This window comes from Heteronotia binoei, chromosome 10 (genome assembly GCF_032191835.1).
Source record: "Heteronotia binoei isolate CCM8104 ecotype False Entrance Well chromosome 10, APGP_CSIRO_Hbin_v1, whole genome shotgun sequence".
Classification (NCBI taxonomy): domain Eukaryota; kingdom Metazoa; phylum Chordata; class Lepidosauria; order Squamata; family Gekkonidae; genus Heteronotia; species Heteronotia binoei.
Genome location: NC_083232.1, coordinates 68371690 through 68396304, shown reverse-complemented (window position 1 = coordinate 68396304; position 24615 = coordinate 68371690). Strand labels below are relative to the sequence as shown.

At 46.0% G+C, this 24615-nt stretch overlaps 1 protein-coding gene across 1 annotated transcript in view; it reads right to left on the bottom strand.

The window, feature by feature from the left end:
* Window positions 1-7426, bottom strand: part of GPD1L (glycerol-3-phosphate dehydrogenase 1 like) — a 29020-nt gene extending 21594 nt beyond the window's left edge. The window contains exon 1 of the mRNA XM_060248841.1: window positions 7258-7426. Within this exon, the coding sequence (XP_060104824.1) occupies window positions 7258-7310 (53 nt within the window). The 5' untranslated portion in view covers window positions 7311-7426. The remainder of the gene's footprint in view (window positions 1-7257) is intronic.
* Window positions 7427-24615: the final 17189 nt, after the last annotated feature.

The window sequence follows — 24615 nt, the reverse complement described above, 5'->3', positions numbered from 1 at the left end:
AGTTTAGATGCTTACTAGAGGCCAGGATGTTTTGACCTCTGTGGCTGAATGCATGCAGATAAATCGAGATGGATAGCTTTGTTAGTCTATCTGCAGCAGTAGAAAAGAGCAAGAGTTCAGTAACACCTTAAAGACTAAAAAAATTGTGGCAATGTATGAGCATTCGTGAGTCATACCCTGCCACAAATTTTGTTAGTCTTCAAAGTGCTACTGAACTCTTGCTCTTTTCCAGAATGCATGCATTTAGCTTCACATTGGTAGCCAAATCCATCTTGAATATCTCAAAAGTCATTTTTCTCTCATAAGAGTTTCCCAACATGCTTTGCAATTCTCCATCCTCACCTTGATACTCCCATTCCTTATGCAAATGAGCTTTCCCTTAGATTGACCATGATTCTAATATCCTATTAGTGACAAACCAGACAAGATGCTCAGAGTTCTGTGAATGGCAATCTCTGTGGCTTTTCTCTCCTCTTTTTTTTTTTACACAGTGTGTTAAGTCCGTGTTAAACTGACCCGGTTCTGTTCTGAATATCTTTGTTCCCGATATTATCGATCAGACTGCCATACTGCAATTCGAATCATTCTGTGGTGAAACTGTCTTCTGCCGTCCACATGACTGCACCATGCAGTTCTTTTTTTTGTTCCCCCCCACTATTATGCGCATAAGGCACATGAGCACATTATGTACATTGTGCACATAGGTCAGAAAACTTTATATGGTTATGCGCATATCGCTAAGTAGTTAAAAAAAATGGCGACCGTAAACCGGATGTCTGAGGCGCCTTTTGCTCCTATCAGGCTCCTGAGCTATCATCTGCTTCCTTACATAAGAACATAAGAGAAGCCATGTTGGATCATGCCAATGGTCCATCCAGTCCAACACTCTGTGTCACACATCGGCTAAAACAAACAAACAAACAAACTCAAGTGCCATCAGGAGGTTCACAAGTGGGGCTAGAAGGCCTTCCACTTTGCCCCCCACCCCAAGCACCAAGAATACAGAGCATCACTGCCGCAGACAGAGAGTTCCAACAATACGCTGTGGCTAATAGCTACTGAGTAATCTAGGGTGGCTGTTTTCTGAGGTAGTGGCACCAATTTTCAGCATAGCTTCTAGTGCCTCTCCATAAAAAAGAACAAGTTTTAAAATTATTAATCTTAGCTAAGGAGTTAGTGGGTTAGTTGAGGGACTTAAATTGGAATTAATTGGTAGTAGGTATTATTGATAGATCAGAACGTAGGAATTAAAAAGAAGTTAGAGGTATTGGTACTACCAGCTGTTGAGCTGGTGCCTACCGGGAGCTGATGACTGGCCTGGGGATTCCGGTACTCCTGGGGAGGGGAAGGTATGACGGTGGGAACAGGCAGATCTATAGGCGAAGGGGGCTGAGACATAACAGTGCTCGGCCACCTTCCAGCCTGTGTCCCATCCCGATGGTGACAGGTAGTGTAGCCAGACGAATGTACTCGCCTCTGTCACTGATGTTATGTAACGCCAGGTACATCAATAATAAGACCATGATCCTTCGGGATTTCCTGCTTGAGCAGGATGTGGACCTGGCTTGCGTGACCGAGACCTGGGTGCGGGATGGGGAGACTGTGACTCTCTCCCAGATGACCCCCCCGGGATACTGGGTCTTTCACCAATCCCGGACTAGCGGGCGGGGGGGGGAGGAGTGGCATTGTTCATACGAGAGGCTTACTCCTTTAGGGCACTCCCGGCCCCGGCGATTCCAGGAGTTGAATGTGCCGGCCTGATGTGGGACGTTGGGGAGGGGTTGGCGATCTGGCTGGTGTACCGACCGCCTAACGCACCGGCCAGCGCCTTACCATCCCTGGTGGAGGCAGCGGCGGGCTGGGCGTTGGAGTACCCTAGGCTATTGGTCTTGGGTGACTTCAACGTCCACGCCGACGATGCGGCTTCCAGCCAGGCGTTGGACCTAGTGTCATCCATGGCGACACTGGTACTCTCCCAGGTTGTTACAACGCCCACTCATCAGGCGGGACACATGTTAGACCTGGTCTTTATGGCGGGAGTTTTAGTGGATGATATTGCTACTATAGCAGTGCCATGGTCGGATCACTATGCCCTTAAGGCTCGTGTGGATGTATCACCCCAACCCTGTTTAGGCGGAGAGCGCATTTTAGCTCGCCCACGGAGCCTGATGGACCCGGAACGGTTCCTAACGGCTCTACGGGATGTCTGGCCCACTGGCGACTCCCTGGATGGCCTAGTAGAGTCCTGGAATGATGGACTCTCTAGGGCTATTGAGGAGGTCGCACCTAGGCGCCCTCTGCACCCCCGTTTGAAGCCGTCACCCTGGTTTAACCAGGGGTTGCGGCAACAAAAACGGGGGCTCAGACGACTAGAGAGACAATGGCGGCGTACTCGAGACGAAGCGACTCGAACATCCTATAGAGAGAATTTGAAATCCTATGAGATGGCAATCAAAGCCGCAAAGAAAACTTACTTTGCGACTAAGATTGCGTCCGCAACTTCGCGCCCGGCACAATTGTTTGATATAATTCGGAACCTTATGACACTGCCACAAGGCAGACCAAATTCTATTGAATTGGAGATTGGCTGTGAGGCTTTTGCGAAATTCTTTGCGGACAAGATCGCGTCACTCCGCCCCGACCCCCCAGCCATATTTGAGACAGTTAGTGAAACCGAGGCTCCGGGCCTGTCTTCGGATTGTGTTCTGGATGGCTTCGGCCCTCTCAGCCTGGAGGAAGTTGACAGGATCCTCTTATCTGCACGCCCAACAACTTGTAATCTGGACCCTTGCCCCTCCTGGCTTATTAAATCTTGCCAGAGGGAGCTTAGATATCCTATACGGGATATCATAAATAGATCCCTGATGGAAGGGCATTTTCCAACGCCGCTCAAAGAGGCAGTGGTCCGCCCCCTCTTAAAAAAACCAACTTTAGACCCCGCCTAGAGCCTGCCTAGGCGGGGAGGACGGGATATAAATAAAATTTATTATTATTATTATTATTATTATTATTATTATTATTATTATTATTATTATTATTATTATTATTATTATTATTATTATTATCGGCCGGTCTCAAACTTGCCCTTTTTGGGCAAGCTTATTGAGAGGGCAGTGGCGGTGCAGTTACAGACTTTCCTGGAGGATGCTTCCATCCTTGACCCACTCCAGTCCGGCTTCCGCCCGGGTCACGGGACGGAGACGGTGTTGGTCGCCCTGGTGGATGACCTTCAACGGCATCTGGATCGGGGTGGCTGGGCGGTGCTGATGTTGTTGGACCTGTCGGCTGCGTTCGACACGGTCGACCATCGGTTACTGACCTGCCACCTCGCCTCCTCGGGGATTCAGGGGTTGGCTCTACAGTGGCTTTCCTCTTTCCTCGAAGGTCGGGGACAAAGGGTCACGATTGGGGGTGAGCTATCCCAGAAGCGAACGCTTGATTGCGGAGTGCCTCAGGGGGCGGTTCTCTCCCCGATGTTATTCAACATCTATATGTGACCCCTTGCCCAGATTGCTCGAAGGTATGGGCTGGGTTGTCACCAGTATGCTGATGACACCCAGCTCTATCTACTTATGGACGGCCGACCAGCCTCCGCCCCAGAAAATCTAGACCGGGCACTACAGGAAGTGGCTGGGTGGCTCAGACTGAGCGGGCTGAGGCTAAATCCAGCGAAGACAGAGGTCCTTTGCTTGGGTCGTCGGGGCCTGGGGAGGGAAATCCCCCTACCAGCTTTTGAGGGTGCGCCGCTGATAGCGGCGGACAAGGTCAAAAGCCTGGGGGTACTATTGGAGTCCTCCTTATCGATGGAGGCTCAGATAGCAGCCACTGCCAAGTCCGCATTTTTTCATCTTAGGCGGGCAAGGCAATTGGCCCCCTTCCTGGAACGCGACGATCTAGCAACAGTGATCCATGCCACGGTCACCTCGAGGCTGGACTACTGCAATGCTCTCTACATGGGGCTGCCTTTGTGCCGAACCCGAAAGCTGCAGCTAGTGTAGAATGCCGGCTGCTGTTAGGGCTCCCAAGAAGGGAGCACATCCAGCCGGGGCTCCGGGACCTGCACTGGCTGCCGATAGCTTACCGAGTCCAGTACAAGGTGCTGGTTATCACCTTTAAAGCCCTATATGGCCTAGGACCTGCCTACCTGAAGGACCGTCTCTCCCCGCATGTTCCCCAGAGAGTACTGAGATCAGGAACACAAAATCTCCTAGTTATCCCCGGGCCAAAGGAAGCCCGCTTAAAATCGACAAGGGACCGGGCCTTTTCTACTATGGCCCCCTCCTGGTGGAACCAGCTGCCGGAAGAGGTGAGGGCCCTGCGGGACTTAGCCCAGTTCCGCAGGGCCTGTAAGACAACCCTCTTCCGGCTGGCCTATGACTAGCTGGTACAAGAAACTGAATGTAGCTATACTGGATGTCCGCTGCCCCAATGTTTTAAACGTTTTAAATGCCAAATGTTTTAATGTCTTTAATGGTTTAATACTTAAATTTAAATGTTTTATCTTTAACTTCTATTTATGTTATATTCTTGTGTTGTAAGCCGCCCTGAGCCACTTGTTGGGAAGGGCGGGATAGAAGTCATAAAATAAATAAATAAAAAGATTGGGCCAGTCCAAGATTGGCCAGTCCAATTCTATGAGCCCCAAAAGAAGGTGCCCCTATCCGCCAGTATTTCCAAATGGAGGGAAGGCATTTAAAAGGTATGTGATCCCTTTATATGTGATGGCAATAACTCTCTTGGAGTTCAATCATGCTTGTCACAACCTTGCTCTTGGCCCCACCCTCAAAGTCTCCTGGCTCCACCTCAAAGTCCCCAGATATTTACTGAGTCAGACCTAGCAACCCTACTGCTGACTCATATTCAGTGTATGGTCCACTAAGACCCCTAGATCCTTTTACCACATACTTCTGTCAATAATGTACTACTATAATGATGCATTGAGACAGAGACCCTAGTTTTATTTTTCTATCCAGACATGCCACTATGTGACTTGAGATCTTTTCTACAGAGCACTTCCTATGCTACCATTTTAACATTGATCTCTCACCACTTAGAAATTTATTTTCCCCCTAAATATTTTTGTAAACCTCCAGCCAGAGGAAAAACTCTGTAAATGAAGAGACTGAACTTTAATTTGTGAACTTTAATTTATGAACTAATAAAACCACCCTGTGAATTTTATTCCATCGGGGCAATAAGGTTACCATATTGACCAACATTTGTTTAATCCTTATTTTATCACTTTAAGTCATATGCTACCTGGAGACACATATTCAGCATCTTTACAAACAAAAAGAATCACTACAATCAGACCTCAGCTATTGTTTTGCGGTTTGTAAAGACACCAAGATATCCATGTTAACAAAATAGCTGCATTTCTAACTACATTAGGCAGCAAAAATGAGATTACAATCACTTCTTCCAGACAACATTACTAACCTCTAACCCAAATTGCAAACCAACAGACCATCTGATCTCATTTCCCCATTCCCCAGTTCGTGCAATCAGTTGCCTCCTGCCTTGCAACTGAGTGCAACAGCTTCTACAAGAGGTTGCAAAATGAATTTCTGTTTTTGCTATTTTGGACCATGAACATGTACATTTGTTAACCTCCAGCCAGAGGAAAATCTTTGTGCACACAGGATCATATAAATGTACATTGACAGGTAACAAACGTGGTAATAACTGATTAATAACATCTGGTCATTTGAACAACTGGCGTGAGCTCAAGCTGCAGAAGCTATACGAAAAGCCACAGTAAAAATATGTTACTACAGGGTATAAACAGATAAGTCTTTAAAAAGGAAGAAAAAAACCCAAAACAAAACAGGGCACCAACAGGAGACAGGCTTTCTCCTGAAAAGTACTACCAACAAAAAGGTAGGTGCAGAATTGAAGGTGTGAATGGGACCAGTCTCATGTGCTGGATCATTTAAAAAAAAAAATTGTTTCCGCTTCCATATTATTATCAGATATTAAAATATAAATAAGGAACTGTGTGTGAGGGGTTACAATTTGGAAACCCCATCCCTAAAAACCACTCCCTCCAGGACTGAACAACCTCTCTCATCCACCGACCTTTACATCCTTTAGCAGAGGACTGATTTAAAGGTGATCCTAGCAAAGGAAGAAAAAACTCTCCACTATGCAAGTCTGCCCTTGCCCAGAGTCTAATTTAAACAGGACGGCTACCCATGCAAACCAGCTATGGGCATCTCGTTACCACACTATCTTTGGGAAAAACAAACAGCATTGGGGGGGGGGGGGGAGAATGCGTTTATTTATTTGCAGCTGGACTTTGTGCAATTTTCTGTATTTTTGTGTTAACGCATGAAATGCACATGTCATGAAATGCACGTTAACTCATGAAATGCACATGTGAAATACACAAGGCAAAGAAAGACAGGCTTTGGTATACATGCAAGAATATATTCATTTGACACGCTTCTTGCACATATAAACTCAAAGCAGAATGCACCACTAGGGTTGCCACTTCCAAATAGGGAAACTCCTAGAGATTTTAGGGTGGAGCCTGGGGAGGACAGGAACTTCAGTGGGGTACAATACCACAGAGATTACCCTCCAAAACAGACATTTTCTCCAGTGGAACTGATCTCTGTAGTCTGGAGATGAGGTGAAATTCCAGGAGATCCTCGAGGCCCACATGGAGGCTGGCATTCCTATGTGACCACTCAGCAAAAAAGTGGGATTGGGAAGTGTCTATGCTATAGGAGCACTTGTGGACCATTCTCCAGTTTGTACTGTGACACTTTTACAGACTGGGCAGCCCATCTCCAGCATACTTTTATAGAATGTTACCATGTGATCAAGCAATTCATCCAAACCTATAATAATATTTTTTACAAACCCCAAACAAATCCAGGCCCGCTGCCCTAAAGACCTGACCCTCATAGGACCAAACTATTTGCATTCAAAACCGGAACCTGTATATTCGGCCATTATAACGCCGTGGCAAAGGGGAAGCAAATGACTGTTGTCCCACCCTCTTTTCCTCTACCTCCCTACTAGGAAGTAAAGAACAGCTTTTGGTCAGAAGAAATACGAGGTGTCAACGTAGCAGCGACACTTGCGCTTCCCAGAGTCTCCCTCAGGAGTGGATTCCCTGGAAGTCCTCAGAAACATAAATGACAGCAGGTGTTTTAAAAGGGAGTGCACCGCGGCTTCTTCTTCCTTCTCCTCGGGACCCAACAGCAATAAGATCAGGAAGCCGAGCTGCTTTGCCACTCAGCTACTCACCAGTTGCCTGAGCCCACGATGCAGACTTTCAAGGGCGATGAAGCAAGAGCCATTGCAACTCCGCACCGCCTTCCACGCCGAGGGGCAGGAACGTTCTGCAACTTTCCTATGGCAGCTGCAAAACAACCCTCGGCCAGCCATGCAGAACCGCCACAGGCCAGACAACCCCTCCTCTGAAAACGGCCAGGGACCGCCCCTCACTCACCAGGGGCTTGCTGGGAATTGTAGTCCTCATTGTGTTCACAAAAGACTTTGAGGCAGGGTGAAATGTACCAAAGCAACTCCTTGGGGTTTTTTTTAAAGAGTGGTCAGAAGAGTAGATCTATGCAAAGGAGGGGCTTGACTTTGCTGCTCTCTTTTACGGTTCCAGAAGAATCAGAGCATGAAAATGCTGCTGGAAGACTTAGGCGCCTGAGATGATGAAATGCTCTTGTTCGAGGCATGCAGAAACTTCCATTAAACTGGAAAGTGCATGAGACCGTGAGACGCTGTTGGCAGGGTCACATGGCAAACTAGGCGATTACCTAGGGTGCCGGCCTTCTGGGGGCATCAAATTGGGTGCCCCCATGTGGCTTGGTGATGTCATCAGTGCAGAGATGGGCACCAGAAGTTAGCCTTGCTGTGGGTGCTAGGCAGTCTAGGGCCAGTCCTGGAGCAGGGATTCAGTGGCAGGATGGCGATTCAGCCGGCACAATGCACTGCAAGGAAATTTCAGAACCCTGGCAAGACTCGTCAGAGAGTCATTTGCTTGATGCACATGGGATATTTGAGAAACCTGGCCCTGTTCCCCTAGAGCAGAAGTGGCCAAACTGAGGCTCGGGAGCCACATGTGGCTCTTCCACACATATTGTGTGGCTCTTGAAGCCTCCACCATCCTATCGGCTGCCTTGGAGAGGTTTCTCTCTTTAAATCACCTTTTTGAGCTGAGCCAGCCAGCGGCTTAGAGAATGCATTTAAAGTTGCTTTCTTTCCACCTCTTTTCCCTCCACTGATCTTTTTGCCTGTCTGCCTGCTTTCCTTCTGCTCTCAAATATCTGATGTTCATGTCTTGTGGTTCTCAAACATCTGGCATTTATTCTGTGTGGCTCTTACGTTAAGCAAGTTTGGCCACCCCTGCCCTAGAAGATCTGTTCAAAATGCCTTAAACTAATTGGCCTGTGTAACCTGATTGAATATGATCCCATCCCAGCAGTCGGAAGCCATTCAAAAATGTAATTTTCTTTTCTCTTTTTAAAAATACATAGAAGTGCAATTTGGGGTTAGGGGATGCCAACCAGTCAATTAATCAAACCATTTTCCTAATCTAATCCAGAAGCTGAGTCCAGGATGCACCTATGAAAATAAAAACTGGGTTGTTTCTCAGTGGCTGGACCTTCTGGGCATCCCCTAGGATAGGGAACAGAATTTGCTTCTGGCTAGCCAATCTCTTCACCGTCTTCTCAATGTTAATTTAATATTGAAAGTGTTAAATGGAAAAAAGACACCCGCACCCATCATACATGGGCCCCAATATCCTTGCACAGTGCAAGCCCTGTCTTCATGCAACATCCTGTGTATCATGTCAGTGTGGTATTGTGGGTAAATTGTAGGACTAAAATTGGAATGAGCCAGGTTCAAAGCCCCCCATGTTGCCATGAAATTCATGGGCAGTTATAGTGCTATCCTAAACAGTTACACCTTCTAATCCCAGTGATTTAGCTCTGTTTAGGATGGTGGTGACTGGGGAAGGCAATGGCAAACTAACCCGCAAAAAGTCTGCTGTGAAAATGTTGTGAAAGCAACGTCACCCCAGAGTTGAAAACTATTGGTGCTTGCACACCTTTACCTTTTTAGGATGGCATTGCAGTTGGCCTTGGAACCAAACATTAGTCTCTAGACCTAACCCACTTTACAGAACAGGAAAGCCTGGACTCCTTGGTGTCCTGAACTCCTTGGAGAAAGGGCAGGATACAAATGTTCCAGAGGAAATGTACCAGGTAAATAAACTATATGGATGTGGGCATATAATGCTTTAATCATTGGGAAACATTTGCTATATGGGCAACTGAGAACAAGAGTGTGTTGAAGCTGAAGTCAGTGTCAGACTTTATGTTTATATGTTTGCAGGTAAAGGTAGTCCCCTGGGCAAGCACCAGTTGTTTCCGACTCTGGGGTGACATCACATCATGACGTTTTCACGGCAGATTTTTTACGGGGTGGTTTGCCATTGCCTTCCCCAGTCATCTACACTTCCCCCCCAGCAAGCTGGGTACTCATTTTACTGACCTCGGAAGGATGGAAGGCTGAGTCAGCCTGGAGCCAGCTACCTGAACCCAACTTCTGCCGGGATCAAACCTGGGTCATGAGCAGAGAGCTTGGACTGCAGTACTGCAGCTTTACCACTCTGCACCACAGGGTTCTTTTTATGTTTGTAACTGACATGCATAGAATTTCCCCCCAATAGGGATGATGATGAAGAAGAAGACATTGGATTTATATTCCGCCCTCCGCTCAAGAGTCTCAGAGCGGCTAACAATTTTCTTTATCTCCCTCCCCCACAACAGACACCTTGTGAGGTGGGTGGCGCTGAGAGGACTCTCACAGCAGCTGCCTTTTCAAGGACAACCTCTGCTAGAGCTATGGCTGACTCAAGACCATGCCAGCAGGTGCAAGTGGAGGAGTGGGGAATCAAACCTGGTTCTCCCAGATAAGAGTTTGCACACTTAACCACTACACCAAACTGGCTCTTAACCACTACACCAAACTGGCCAATCCCTAGTTGGGAACTCACAGACAACACTGTGTATAAAGCATTTCAAATAATCATGCTACAAAGATTTACATACTCATGCTATTCTTTATACTTTTGCAAGATACGTAATTCATATCACTGAATTCAACTTCAGTGTCCATAAATCATATAAGTAACAGCAACCCAGGACACTGTGGTTTCCTGTTGTTTTAATCCCTAGCTGGGAGCAGGGGATTCCCCTGGTTTGGAGGTCCTCCCCCCTTTTCAGGGTCATCAGAAAGCGGGAGGGGGGGGGTGTTGGGGGCACTCCATTATTCCCTATGGAGACCAATGGATAATTTATCTGCAGGTATCTGGGGCTCTGGGAGGGGCTGTTTTTTGAGGTAGAGGCATCAAATTTGCAGCATAGCATCTGATGTCTCTCCTCAAAACACCCTCAAAGTTTCAAAAAGATTGGACTGGAGGTCCAATTCTATGAACTACCAATGAAGGTGCCCCTATCCTTCATTATTTCCATCGGAGAGAAGACATTTAAAAGGTGTGCGGTCCCTTTAAATGTGATGACCAGAAATCCCTTTGGAGTTCAATTATGCTTGCCACAACCTTGCTCCTGGCTCCACTCCCAAAGTCTCCTGGCTCCACCCCTAAAGTCCCCAGATATTTCTTGAATTGGACCTGGCAACCCTACCCCCCAATATGTCATATTTAAAGAGACCATACCTTTCAGATCAGATTCCTCCAGAGAAAAAATGCTGTTGGCACACTTTTAGAAAACACATAAAAGTACATGAACTATGTGGCCCATGGATCACTGAAGGCTTAATGTAGCATGTCCATGGATGAGCGAGAAGTTTCTCTTGTTAAAGAATGGCAATGTACACATGGAATACAGTGCTGTGATTCAGACAGGATTTCTTTAAGAATTCAAGTTTGAAGCCATAAGTGTGCATGCTGATCTTTTAAATTTTTGTGCTGGAGCAGGGGAGTACCATCTTTTGACTGTTTGCTGCTTAGTCTATATTCTTACTGTCCAGAGAAGTGGAACTTGGGACCTGAAGATGATGTCATGAGCTTTTCCCAGGAAGTTGAACAATACAGCAGTGCAAAACAACACCACAGCAATTTTTACACCACCAGCAGCTATTATCTTGTCCACAAAACTGTCATGAAAAAAAATGTGCACAGAAGGAATGTTGGAATGTGATTAGGGCTGGCCTTGGATAGAACTGGGGAAAATCCCTCTTCTTGTCATCAATACTTTTTGATTCTCCAGGGAGCCAGTGAAATTGATGGGATCCTATGTACTCACCTGAGCAGCCTTTAGTAAAAGACTGCAAAGGTGAATGTGTCTCCTGCAAGATGCCACTGTAGCTACACTGACACAAACTATTCTACATCATCATACACACCAGCATGGTGTAGTGCAGGGGTATCAAACATGCGGCTTGGGGGACAAATCAGGCCCTGGAGGGCTCCTATCAGGCCCCTGAGCAACTGGCTGTCTTCTGCTTCCTTCTCCCACTCTCTTGCTTCCTTTTGCATCACAGCTTGCTTTACAAGGCTTGTTCAGTCCCACAGAAGCTACTGAGCAAAGCCTCTGTTTTCTCTGTTGGCTGAGGCTCCTTCCTTAGGGAAGAAGGGGAGAGCTTGCTTTGCCAGGCTCTCTCAATTGCACAGCAGAGCTACTGAGCCGAGCCCCTCTTCCTTCTATTGGCTGAGGCTCCTCCCCCAAAGATTCCCTGGGGGACCAGGAAAGGATGGAAAGATCCAGAGCTTCCTTTGTCCAGTTTCCTGGATTGCACAAAGAAAGATACAAAGAAAGCACCTTTAAGACCAACAAGTGCTAATGTTTTAAGCATGTTTTTTATGTTTTTAAATCTTTGTGTTTGTCTGTGTCTTTTATAAAGTTTATATCTTTGCTACCCAGCATTACATTTTATGACATACATGGCCTGACCCGACAAGGTCTCATTTATGTCGGCTCCAGCCCTCACAACAAATGAGTTTGACACCCCTAGTGTAGTGTTTAAAATGTTAGATGAGGATCTGGGGAGATCCAGGTCTGAATCTCCATTCTGCCATGGAAACTTTCTAGGCAGCCCTGGGCCAGTCTCACACTCAGTCTGACCTACCTCATAGGTTGTTCTTGTGGATAAAGTGGAGGAGGGGTGAACAATTTTGTAAGCCATATGTAGGGTGTCAATGAAATAAATACATTAAAAATAAATCCTTGCACCTGGATTGGGGTATCTGGAGCAAGTTAAATGTATAGAGAAGTGAGTTACAGTACAATATATGCTCAATTAATTTCTTCTACCTGCCAATGTGGGGAAGGACAGGCCATTATATTATGGGGATCCAGAGACACATGGTACCTCGCTGTGGCATCTCTGTCAATTGAGATTGACAATGCAATCCAAAACAGAGAGCGTTTTCCCACAGAGCTTACCGCAGAGCGACCTCACTCTTCACCGTGCAGCGTCTGCGCGGATTTCCCACCAACTGCTCCGCAGAACCAGGAAGTGCCGGGCCTTTTGCGTTGCAAATGTAAACCGCTAAAAACCAGTTTATGTTAGCGACGCAAAAGCCGTGGCTCTTCCTGGTTCTGCGGAGCAGTTGGTGGGAAATCTGCACAGACGCTGCGCGGTGAAGAGGGATGTCGCTCCGTGGTAAGCTCTGTGGGAAAACGCTCAGAGTTACACCCTTCTGAGCCAGGGACTTTGCTTGCACTGGATTGCCATGGATACAGGAACTGTATCTCCCCCCCCCTCAAAAAAAAATAGGGCAAATAGTTCCACAGCACCACTTTAATAGGGAAAATGGCCCAGAGAACTCTCAGAGTCCCTTCTAGGGGGCCCCTCAGTATCAAAAGTGGAGGATAAATCTTGTTCCCATTGTTATTACCATCCACAGCAGGGGGGTTTTGTTTTGTTTTTTGAGTTTGAGGCTGAGTTCCAGCTACTCAGTTCTATAAGTTAAAGTGCCTCATGGAGGCACTTTACCTACCTTTGTTGATCCCTTTTTTATGGTAGTGCATTTTCAGAGCCAGCCTTAAGCTCAGTGGACTTATAAGGGAGCAATTCTTTTTACTGCACCTATAATATAGTGGGTTCTATGCATGGCAGAGTCTCAGAGTAAGTGATAACAAGCTCTTTAATAGGAGTGACATAGTAAAAGGTCACGTTACAAGACTGGCGTTGGGGCCCACGGGCCAAACTTATATATACCTCTGGGTTCCTGTGCAAGCACGTTATTGGGTAATTCAAACTGGTGGGGCTTGTGATTGGTCCTGGGCTGCAGGGATTTGCATCCTGCAGCCATTTGTTCCCAAGTCCCCAAGCTCAGTCCATATGGCTCCAATGAGCCAGGCGGAAACATCCAAAGTCTTCCCTTGAGTCCACATACATGAACTCCCTTCTTAAAGGCATTCCTGGGGTCCAGCTGTTCTTCGACGATGTGCTGATTGTGGCAGCCACCGAGGATGAATTTTCTGACCACCTCCGAATGGTGTTGCAGTGTTTCGAGGGGGCAGGGTTAAAGGTAAAATGGGAGAAATGTGTATTGGGGGTGCCCACCATAGACTTTTTGGGGTATATGGTGGATGCGAGCGGCATTCATTCGGTCCAGGACAAAATAAAGGCCATTTGTGATGCGCCGACTCCCACCAACAAGGCAAAACTACAATCGTTCTTGGGGATTCTTAATTTTTACCATGCCTTCCTACCCCACAAGGTGGCGGTAGCAGAGCCCTTACACAGACTGCTGGACAAAAGGGCACCATGGGTTTGGGGTCATCGGCAAGCCGCCACTTTCCAAGTAGTAAAAGACATTTTAATTTCAAACAGCGTGCTGGCGCACTTAGATGGGCGGCTACCTGTCGTGCTCGCGTGTGATACCTCGCCTTATGGGGTTGGCGCCGTGTTGGCCCACAGACTGCCAGATGGTCGCGAGGTTCCGGTAGCATATTATTCCAGGACCTTACAGAATCCAGAGCAAAACTATGTTCAGATAGACAAAGAGGGCCTGGCTATCGAGGCAGGGGTAAAAAAATTCCATGATTACCTATACGGCCGGCCCTTTGCTATCTTGACGAACCACAAGTCCCTGCTGGGCCTGTTCGTCCCTGATCGACAAACACCCCAAATGCTTTCACCGTGGGTGTTGTGGTGGTCCATCTTCCTGGCGGGATATCAGTATGACTTTAAGTACCGCCCAGGTCATATTGATGCTCTGAGCCACCTGCCGCTGCCCTCCATGGACCCAGCCCCAGCTCCAGCGTTCCAGATCATGTCACTGGAAGCTCTTCCGTACCGCCTGGTGAATGCAAAAGACATTGCCCACTGCTCTTCCAAGGACAAAACCCTCTCCTGAGTTCTGAACTGGGTGTGGAGGGAGTGGCAAGAAGGATGGGTGGGCCCATCTTTCTCGGCATTTGCATCCTGCCGGGACGAACTGTCTGTGCATAAAGGGTGCCTGTTGTGGGGAAGTAGGGTGGTGGTGCCCCCGGTACTGCGGCAGCAAGTCCTAACAACGCTGCACAAAACCCATCTGGGAATTGTACTCATGAAAGCACTGGCCCGCAGCTATGTGTGGTGGCCAGGAATTGACGACGCCATTGAATCCTGGGTGGCCCAATGTCAGCCATGCCAGGAGACCCGTCTGGCACCACCCCACGCCCTGGCCCAACAGTGGGAGTCCACTCGCAACCCCTGGTCCCGCCTGCACCTCGACCTCGCGGGGCCCTTCCAGGGGCATATATTCTTTGTGGTCTCCTACTCCATTGTGGTCATTGTGGTCTCCTACTCCAAACTGGAGGTAGTGCCAGTAGCCTCTATCTCTTCTCAGGCAGCATTAGGGGTGCTCCGCAGGGTTTTTGCCACATATGGCCTCCCAGACACATTGGTATCTGATAATGGGACAGCCTTCACCTCGGCTGAGTTTCAGGATTTCTGTGGCTGGAATTTAATAAAACACATAAGGTCGGCCCTCTTTCACCCAGCCACAAATGGTCAAATGGAAAGAATAGTGCGGGCTATGAAGGAAACGCTCCGCCGCATCATATATGGGGGGTGGGAAGTGCGCCTCGCCGAATGCCTCCTGGCGCAACATTCCACCCCCAGTACGGTCACTGGCCGCAGCCCAGCAGAGCTTCTCATGGGCTGGCGACTGACAACCCTCCTGGATCACATGCATCCAGACCGTGCACCCAACCTACAAGAGGTGCCAGAGGCGGTCCGGGCCTCCCAGAGGTTTGACACAGGGGACTTAGTGTTTGCCAAAAACTTCAGGGGGGGGCCAGCATGGATACCAGCACGAGTATCCCGTGTGCTAGTGCCCATCATGTACGAAGTCATCTCAGAGGAGGGATTCACAATAAGGCAACACATTGACCAATTGCGAGCATGAGAGGTGCCCGGGGGGGGGGGAAGACAAGGACGAGAACACAACCACCCCCACGCCTGCTCTAGGCGAAGCAACCCCTGAGCTGGAGGAAGCAGAAGAGCCAGCAGCTACACCCGTGCCAGAACCAGCGGAACAGACGGGATCATCATCAGTGCCAGAGACCTCAGAGGACCCAGTCCAGCTGGCGGATTCCCCCTCGGCACTCCACCAGTAATGCCTGAAGCAGAAACCATGTCACTGCCAACTCCAGTGCTCAGGCGGTCGACGCAAAAGCACCACAAGCCTGCGTACCTTAAAGACTATGTTCACTAGGGGATTGCGAACTAAGGGAACTTTGGAAACATCCAAAGTCTTCCCTAGAGTCCACATAAATAACAGCACCACTGTTTGTCCCTCTTCTAAACATCTTGTTGCCTCATTAAACAATGAGAACCACTGAGAACTGGTGAACAGTTTCTAGTTATTCCCTATTTACCTGGTATAAGAGGACAATCAATTATCGCTGTTTGAATGTGATCCATATCAATTAGCACCCAAGACTACAGTGTGCTGCTTTAGATTTCATAATTCAGGAGACATAAAAAGCTTAATATAGGGACCGTGAAGAAGATGGGATACAAAATATATGCTTAACCTCTTCAAAATTCATTGCATGCAATTTAATCACTAGCATTCTGAAGCGTATTAAATTATAGTTAGGTTGATAACTGGCACTGTAGTAATTAACACAGCAAATGACATTAAACGAGCACATATAATCTTTTAACAGCTCTGACTCTTCTGGGATTTTATTCTAAATTGGATTAAATAACCCAGTGCACTTTACCGTTTCCTTCAGAATGAAAAAGGTATATTATTGTTAAGTCCCACGTCAAGATTTAGCAGATGTTCAGGAAATAGCGCACAGGTATTAGAACATCATTTGTTTACTTTAGCAAATCTAACTTGACATTCAAACGAATGACAAACAGAATTGACAGAACCCATCTTTCTCCCAGGAGTTTCTGCTTAGCCTTAACCCTTATACTCACAAAGCAACTCTGCTCTGCAAACAAGGGAGAAATTATGCTCTTACAGCCTAGGCTATTCTCCTTTTCTTAGAACCCTGCAGACTAAATTCAACAATGCTCTCTTGAGAGAGATAGTTAAGGAATTTTACCTGTTTTATAATTTTGATGAGCCAATATTGGTTTGCCAGTCAGATTTTAGAAATGTTGTGTTCCTGCCTGAGCCCCGCACTGTGGATCTGTTATTTTGACCTCTGTTCTCTTAGCAATATTATCTTAGTCAAGGACCAGTGCCACATTATCTCCCATGGAAGAGTTTCATGATGGTTTGTTTTCCTTTTTGGAATGTAGAATGTATTCTGAGCAGAGGTTTGAGAGAGAGAATTATGTTTGGGAACAGAACCTATGAACTGTCTTCAAAATTCTAGCTTGTGACTGTTTACCTCCTTTAGCCTACAAAGGAAGGACTCACTGTCTTGTTCAGGGTGCTGGCATGATCTGCCTACAGGCATCAGGATGATCATCCGTAATAAAGTCTGTGGGCTACGTTAGCCAAAAGCACTGGGTGAATTTCTCTCCCCCTAGGTAAGTTCTTGGGAGGGAGGGGGCTGCCTATTCTAGACTCTCCCTTAACAGAGACCATGTTTGACCAAAATTAATATCCACTTGAAACTGTCATTGGTATGGATAAAAATGTTTGTTCCATAAATTTATAGGACATTGTTATACATGAGACTTCCACCTGTCTATAATGTATCTATAAAAAGTACATCAGCTTCACAAACACTCTGTTGTTCTAGTTCTACATTTTAAAATAAATTTTAATCTGTCTTTATCCCACATTAACAACATATGGCACATGAGGTTTTATTATTATCTATTGTAAATTATCTGAGGAGTATTGGTTAAGTGGTGTAGGAATTAAAGAATATTGCATGCCTATATCCACTTCTCTGCATGCTTTCACTGTCTAAAATGGGCAGATTACTAAAACCAAGATAGTGTTTCAGATAGCTGCACAGCAATTTTGGAATAACATGGCATGTGCCTCGCCCTCAGTTTATCAGTGTAGCCCCAGCTGTGGAAGATGGTGCTCTTTAACAGGGCATTTTGGAACTGAAACTGATGGCTGCCATTTTGCATCCTGAATATCTACTTGGCACTGATGTGTCTAGCTGGGTTTTTCTCTTCTGTTGCTATTATAAGTGCTGTTTCACAACTTTACATTGTTCTGTGTTCTGTCAGCAGCCCCTATCCCCTGCTGGTGGCTGGTGGGACCTGAGAACCCTAGTCATAAGCGGCCCTGAGGAAAAGACATAAAAGTTTAAGAATGATTGGCTAAATAAATAAATATGAATGAATGTAGGGTGTGTGTGTGTGGGGGGCGGTGTTAGGGTCTCGTGTAAAAAAAGATTTCCAGTTTGCCAAGCAATATGAACTCATTTAGAATACAATTTAAAATACAAATTAATCCAACTTTAAGTAATGCTATAGCCTCATGTGCAGGGTTTTTTTTTTTTTTAGCAGAAATGCACAGGAACACAGTTCTGGCTGGCTTGGTGTCGGGGGTGTGGTCTAATATGCAAATGAGTTCCTGCTGGGCCTTTTCTACAGAAAAAGCCCTGCTCATGTGCACATGAAGACACATAAGCAACAGCAGCAAGATTCCCATGGTACTTGTGGCAGACAGAACACACACTGCTGTACTCACAAGCAATGCTCCCTCTAAGCTGTGGAGTCTTGTGAACAAAAATTCTACTTTGTGAGCTATTGGCATTAAAGTTGTGAGCTACAGCATAAATTAGTGTGCTTTGGGGCCATTTTTCCTGAGCTAAGACAAAAATGTGTGAGCTAGAGGCTAAAAATCTGTGAGCTAGCTCACACTAACTTAGCTTAGAGGGAACACTGCTCACAAGTCACTGCTGATTTTGTAACTGGACTGGTCAGTTCACAGGAATGCTTCCTCTGGTGACCGCTGTGCTGCAGCTGCTTGAATGAAGCATATTTACAAGAACTAAGGCAGATATTGAACAAAGTGGGAGTCCAGCGGCAACTTTATGACCAACAATGTTTTATTCAAGGTATGAACTTTTGTGTGTATGCACACTTCTTCATATATAATAAAATGGAAGAAAACTGTTCAAACATATAGAAAGAGGCTGAACCACAAATTAGCATATAACATGATGAAGATATTTAAAGATATGTGGAGCCAAAACAGGAATAACAAGTTAAGTGCATAGGTCAACAGCTGTATGGATTAATTAAGGGGGAACAACAGTTGAAGCAATAAATGTCAGGATAGGATATAAATATGTAAGACATTTTCTAATTGTGGGAAGTTAACTGAGACTCCTTTGTGATGTACCATTCGTCTCCTTTCAAGTGTGAATAATAAGGCAGATATTATGAAAGAGCTCTACATTGTGAGGTCCCTCCAAACACATTCACATGCAGAACTGAACCATGTTTAAAGCCAAGCCTGGCATGAGTCCAGACACAGCTTCTTGATGGGGATTCCCATTAGCAAAAATGCAGCCTTGTGAGGTGGGCTAAATTGAGAAAGAATGACTGAATTCAAGGTTACCCAGTGAGTTTCATGGCTAATGGTGATTAGAAAGCTACCTATTTATTTAGATATCTATATCTCACTTTTCCTTCCAGTGGTGAGGGGATCCAAAGTGGCTTACAACATAATTCTCCCCTACTCCCATGTTATCCTCACAACAATCCTGCCAAGTAGATTAGGCTGAGAGTAAGTTTCTATAGCAAAGTGGGGATTCAAACTTAGCTCCTCATCTGACATCATAACCAGTGAACCATATCAAGACTTCCTAGTGTCGATCTGACACTGTCACCTCTATATCCTACTTTTTTTTTTTTTAAAAAATGTTTATTGTGATTTTATTGCATACTGTGAGCCGCCCTGAGCCTGTTTTGGTGGGGAGGGCGGGATACAAATCGAATTAACTAACTACTGGCACTTCTAATAACAACTAATATATATGGAGCTCTCTTGTAACCGGATTTACATGAGCAGCTGGATTTTTTACCACTGACAGAGTAGTGGCAGCTCAATAATGGTGAGACCCAGACTGATTCCCCACTAGCCTTACCCCGCTCTCTTCTTCTCCGCAGGGCTTCCGTTGGATTTTGCACAAGCTGGCCCAGGTCTGCAACTCCCTTCACCTCTTTTGTATGGCAAACAGAAACCGGTTTTTAGAGGATCTTGCTTGCTGCGTGAAAGAAGCAGAGCAGAGTTGCAGCCTTGGTGCAGATTGTGCAAAATCTGATGGAAGCCCTGCGGAGAAGAGGAAAGTGAGAGCTAGTGGGGAATCGGTTCCAGTGTTGGAGTATCAGCCTAGGATCTGGGAGATTTGGGTTCCCACTCTCCAATAGGAGTTTGCTGGGTGACCTCAGGCCAGTCACAGACTCTTAGCCTAGCCTATCTCACAGAGATGTTGAGGGGATAAAATGGAGGAGAGTAGAACGAAGTAGGCCACTTTCAGGAAACAGGTGGGTTATAAATGCAGTAAAAAATTAAACATTAGCAATCACATTCCTTGTTGTCTGTTATATCTACATTCAGGAGAGTATGTCTAATCAGCTAAATAGTGCCTGCCAAATGTATGTAAGAAACAGGGGGATAGAAACAGCTGCCATAGGAGAGCAAAGGCAGTTTGGATAGAGGCCAACAGAAACTTCAGAGTTCTCTTGTTGCAAAAGCAGTTCTGCCCACAGACCACAATGCTAACAGTGCAACCAGGTGTCCGCAGTACTCCTGACTGTACTCAGCACAATAGCGGGTGTTCTTAGCTCATATTTCTTTGGAATACTTCCAGTGGTTGCTAAACCAACGACAGTATGTACTCTTCTCAAGTGCCTCAGCAGCAAAGTAGGGTGCCAAGTTGCAGCACTCATTATTGAAGTCTGTTCATGTTGGTAAGAAACACACTTTTGGTAGATAAGCAGAATTAAGAATGCTAGAAGGAGTAAACAGCAGCATTGTTGTCACAGAGCAAACTGATAAGATCCTCACAATCTGGAAATTCTATGAGCAACTTCCTAGATTTTCATAGCAGGATTTTCACTCGCTTTTTAGTTCCATTTTCACTCACATGCAGCTGGCACTGCAACACCATGGAGAGAATGCACTTATCTAGTTTCAGGATCAACGTGAGATATCATGAAATCATCTTAATTACACCTCTTTGTTCTCCCTGCAGTGGCTAACCTGATTAAGCTCCTTCAGCAGAACATTTTCCTCTCTGTCTCTTCCAAAGAGAAGGCTAATGCACACAGCATTTTAATGGAGCAGGAGCGTGTGAGATAATTTCCCTTCACCTTTATAGCTTAATAGAATCATAGAGTTGAAAGGGATCTTCAGAGTCATTTAGTCCAACCCCCTGCACAATGCAGAAAGTTCACAAATACCTCTGCCACACACATACATCCCCAGTGACCCCTGCTCCATGCTCCAGAATCCTTTGCCAACCTTGCATGGAGAAAAATTGCTGACTGCCTCCAAAGTGGCAGAGCCAGATTTACAAATAGGCCAAGTAGGCACTGGGCTATAGGCCCCAGGCCAGCTTCACCCCCGGTTTCCCCCCTGCTTGCAGCCCTCCCAGCTTGTACATGCAGCCAGCAAATGAGCCGCTCTTTGTCTGACTTGCCTGGTGTGGCTGCTGCTGGAGTCATCCCCAAGTTTGTCTCTCTCTGCCTCTCCCCTGCAGCTTTGTCAAAAGGGCTTTTGAGAAGATGCCTGCAGGCTGCAGTGGGGTGGGTGCTCTGATTCTGAGATAATTTGTGAGGGGGCTCCTGAGATTTTGACTGCCTAGGGGCCTCCACAGAATTTAATCCAGCACTGGTAGCAGACGGCATCCTTGAACTTGCAGGAGTGGTGTTCTTGGGGCTTCCCACAGCTGGCACACTCTCGGGCAGGCGCTGTTTCCATAGCATGTGGTGGCGGTTGCTTCGGGGCCACATTGTGAAGTTTGAGGGCGTCGTCACCATCGGAGTCCTTGGACACAGATGCGGCGGTGGCCTGGTGCACCCTGGCCGTGGGTCACTCCTTTCTGGATCTTTTGTAAGCAGAGGCCTCGCTGAGTGCCTTCATTAGCAGGAGGACCTTGTGGCTCACCAGCTTTCATCGCATCTTTTCATCCCGGAGGCCGGTCACGAAGCGATCGAGTATGGCTTCCCCGAGGTTTGAGAACATGCAATTTAGAGCCAACTGGTGGAGCTCAGCAACGAAGTTGGCTATGGTCTCCTCTGATCCTGTTTGTGGAAGTCAAGTCAGCGGATCCTGTGAGTTGGCTGGGGCGGAAAGTGGTTGGATAGCTTCTCCAGATGCTGAGCAGGAGAGACTTACTTTGTACAGTGTGGTGGTGCTGGAGCTCAGTGCACTGGGCGGTGCCGGTTAGTCCTGGGCTTCGCTCATCCAAATCCCACCTTCGTCGCCACTATAATATAGTGGGTTCAACGCAAGGAAGCGGTGAGGTGGTAGTGATTATAGCTTTTTATTTCAGTACAGTACAGTATAGGGCTGCACTCTGAGACTAAAGAACTGGGCCAACGGTGCCAACTATATACAACTCAGGGTTTCCATGCAAGCACGTTATTGGATCATTCAAACCAGCAGGGGGTTTAGGACTGGAGCAGGGCAGCAAAGATTTGGATCCTACTGCCCGTTGTTTCCAAGTCCCCAAACTCAGCCCTTCAGGCTCCAATGAGCCAGGCAGGAACACCATTGATGTCCATACTTTAGTTCACATACACAACATTTCCTCTTTGTGGAAGGGGAGACAGGTCATTGCTCATTGACATATATTTTATTTACATTATGTATCTTTTGTATGACTATGAGAAAACCTTTAATTGTGGTAGGTTTAACACTGGCCACATAGTACCTGCATCATCCTATAATGTGTCTCCATCATTTAAACAGCCTGTTTATTGACTTTTCAGTAATGTGCCTTTCTGCCACAAGCAATCCTGATGGATTAAACTTGTAATTTTTAGGGATGGGATCCAGACAAAGATCGGCATTTTTAGTTCCATTTATTTTGCTGGAAGGGTTAATGACATGTATAAACCTCTCTCATTACAATCAATGTGATTTACAAGTGTCTAACTTTAGCAGGGTTGTACCTATCGATTTCAATGGGAGACTTTAAGTGCATGCTTAATTCTCGCCTGTTGAAATCAATGCTTTTTTAGGATGCATCGGGGCCCTACATCTTTGGCCACTGCAAATAAACTAAATCTTTTTGTTTTTTAAACTGCTTCCCCCTCCCCTCCCACCCTCACTATCTTTATTAGTCTGACTACTATTTTCTCCACAAATCCACCAACATACTCTGAGCTCTGATGGCACTGATAGACTGAGGGCTGTTTGAAGAGATGTTAGTTACCTTTCTACAGTCATTTGCAGAGCAACGGAAATCAACCAGATGGTGTGACAGGCATGGAAAAGAGCTAGCAGCCTCTACTGTGGGACCCACCAGCAGTGTTTTGTGTTCTTTTTTGAACTTGAGCAGTAGGAGCTCTTGCCCTCTTCTTGAATGAAAGGGAGCACAAAAAGCTGAGGCACAGGAGGACTGGTCATTTAACTTCCCGGGAAATTTCCTGGTGGGACATTGCCTTAGAGTTCTACTGAAGATGAAAAAGAAGCAAAGTCAAGCCCCAGCAGCTCTGTCAGCACCTCAGGGGCCAGCTGGTTTATGACACGCCACTTCAACACTGGTGTCTAGCCCCTTCAACACTGGTGTCTAGCACTATTGCTTAGTTTGGCTTGTTCAAGGGTAATTTTAACTTCACAGACTCCTCCTGAATGAGGAAAGAAATGGATGGTTGGAATAATGGTTAAGGAGGGACTTCCGGGGGAGGAAAATGCCAAGCTGAGCTGTCTCTCATAACGGGAGCAGGCTGCAACTTCTGTTCGGGGTGGCGGAAGGCAAATTAATGCCTACTGCCTACTTTTCTCAGTTAGAGAATAGTCCAAGACATGCTCAGAAAACTTTAAGGAGATTTACCTTGGCTAAAAGGGAGCCCCGGAGGGGACTTCTTTGAGGCTTTGAGGGGTCTCAGGAGAAGTTGCATAGTCATCGTCTGCAGAAGTGCCCAGAGTCATTTATTTGACATAAGCTCATCAGGATCCTAACCTTCTTGGACATTGCTAAACATCTAAAGCTTTGAAAGACCAGTGGAAACTTGGATAATTGGAAGAAAAGGTACAGAAGATTATTTTTTCATTCCGGAGCTATTTATAGCTTAAAGGGACAAAGTTAAAAGGTGGGAAAAGAAAATATAGAGAGCTTGGAAGAAGAGGGAAGGAAGAGGTGAAATTTGGATTTTATAAAGGACAGTGTTAAAAACTGCTAAAAAGTGAGAAGGAATTGATTGTTTTGTCTACTTGCGGTTTTGGAAGTAAAAGCAACATCATCATACTGGAACAGACCTGCAGCACATCTGAGCAAGACAGGAAATACGTCAAGTATCGTGAGATCTCCTTGTGACTTTGTGGTAACAAAAACAGGAAGTAGTGGAAAGAAAACCTACTCTAGGAATATATACCATTGAGAAACATCGGCGGCCATTGCTGGGAGGCTAAATTATAAACATTGTTATAAAAAGAATTCGGGACAGTATAAATTGATGGAATCAACTGAAAACAGGGTAAGAAGATAAGAACTATTGGTCATATTATTTGTGTGGTCCTCGGAAATTTTTAAAAGGGAAAAGAAATTGCAAGAAGTAATAAAAAGTTGCGGCCGCCATTTTGGAAAATTTAAAAACTTTAAAAATAAATATCTGGACTTTGGGAACTCAGAGGACGGCGAAATTGGGCTTGCCATAAAGGGCAAGTCCTACTCTTTTGAATCTGATAATCAAAATGAAAATCAGTGAGATCTAAAATTTCATTGTATTTTGAAGGGTTTAAAAGTTTTAAAAATTTATATCTTGGTCTAGGAAGCTCTGAGGAAGGTGAAACTAAGTTTATTATAAAAAGTAAGCCCTAATCTTTTGAACCTGACAGTTAAATCCGAAATCTGTGAGGTTAAAATTTTTGGTGTTTTTAAATGTCTGAAGCCAAGCAGCCCCGAACAAGGGCTCTTTCATTGGAGAAGATGCAGGAACAATTGGACGCGATGGAAGCCAGAATGATGAGAGGGGTAAGGAAGATGATAGATGAATCGAAAGAAGAAATTATTGCAG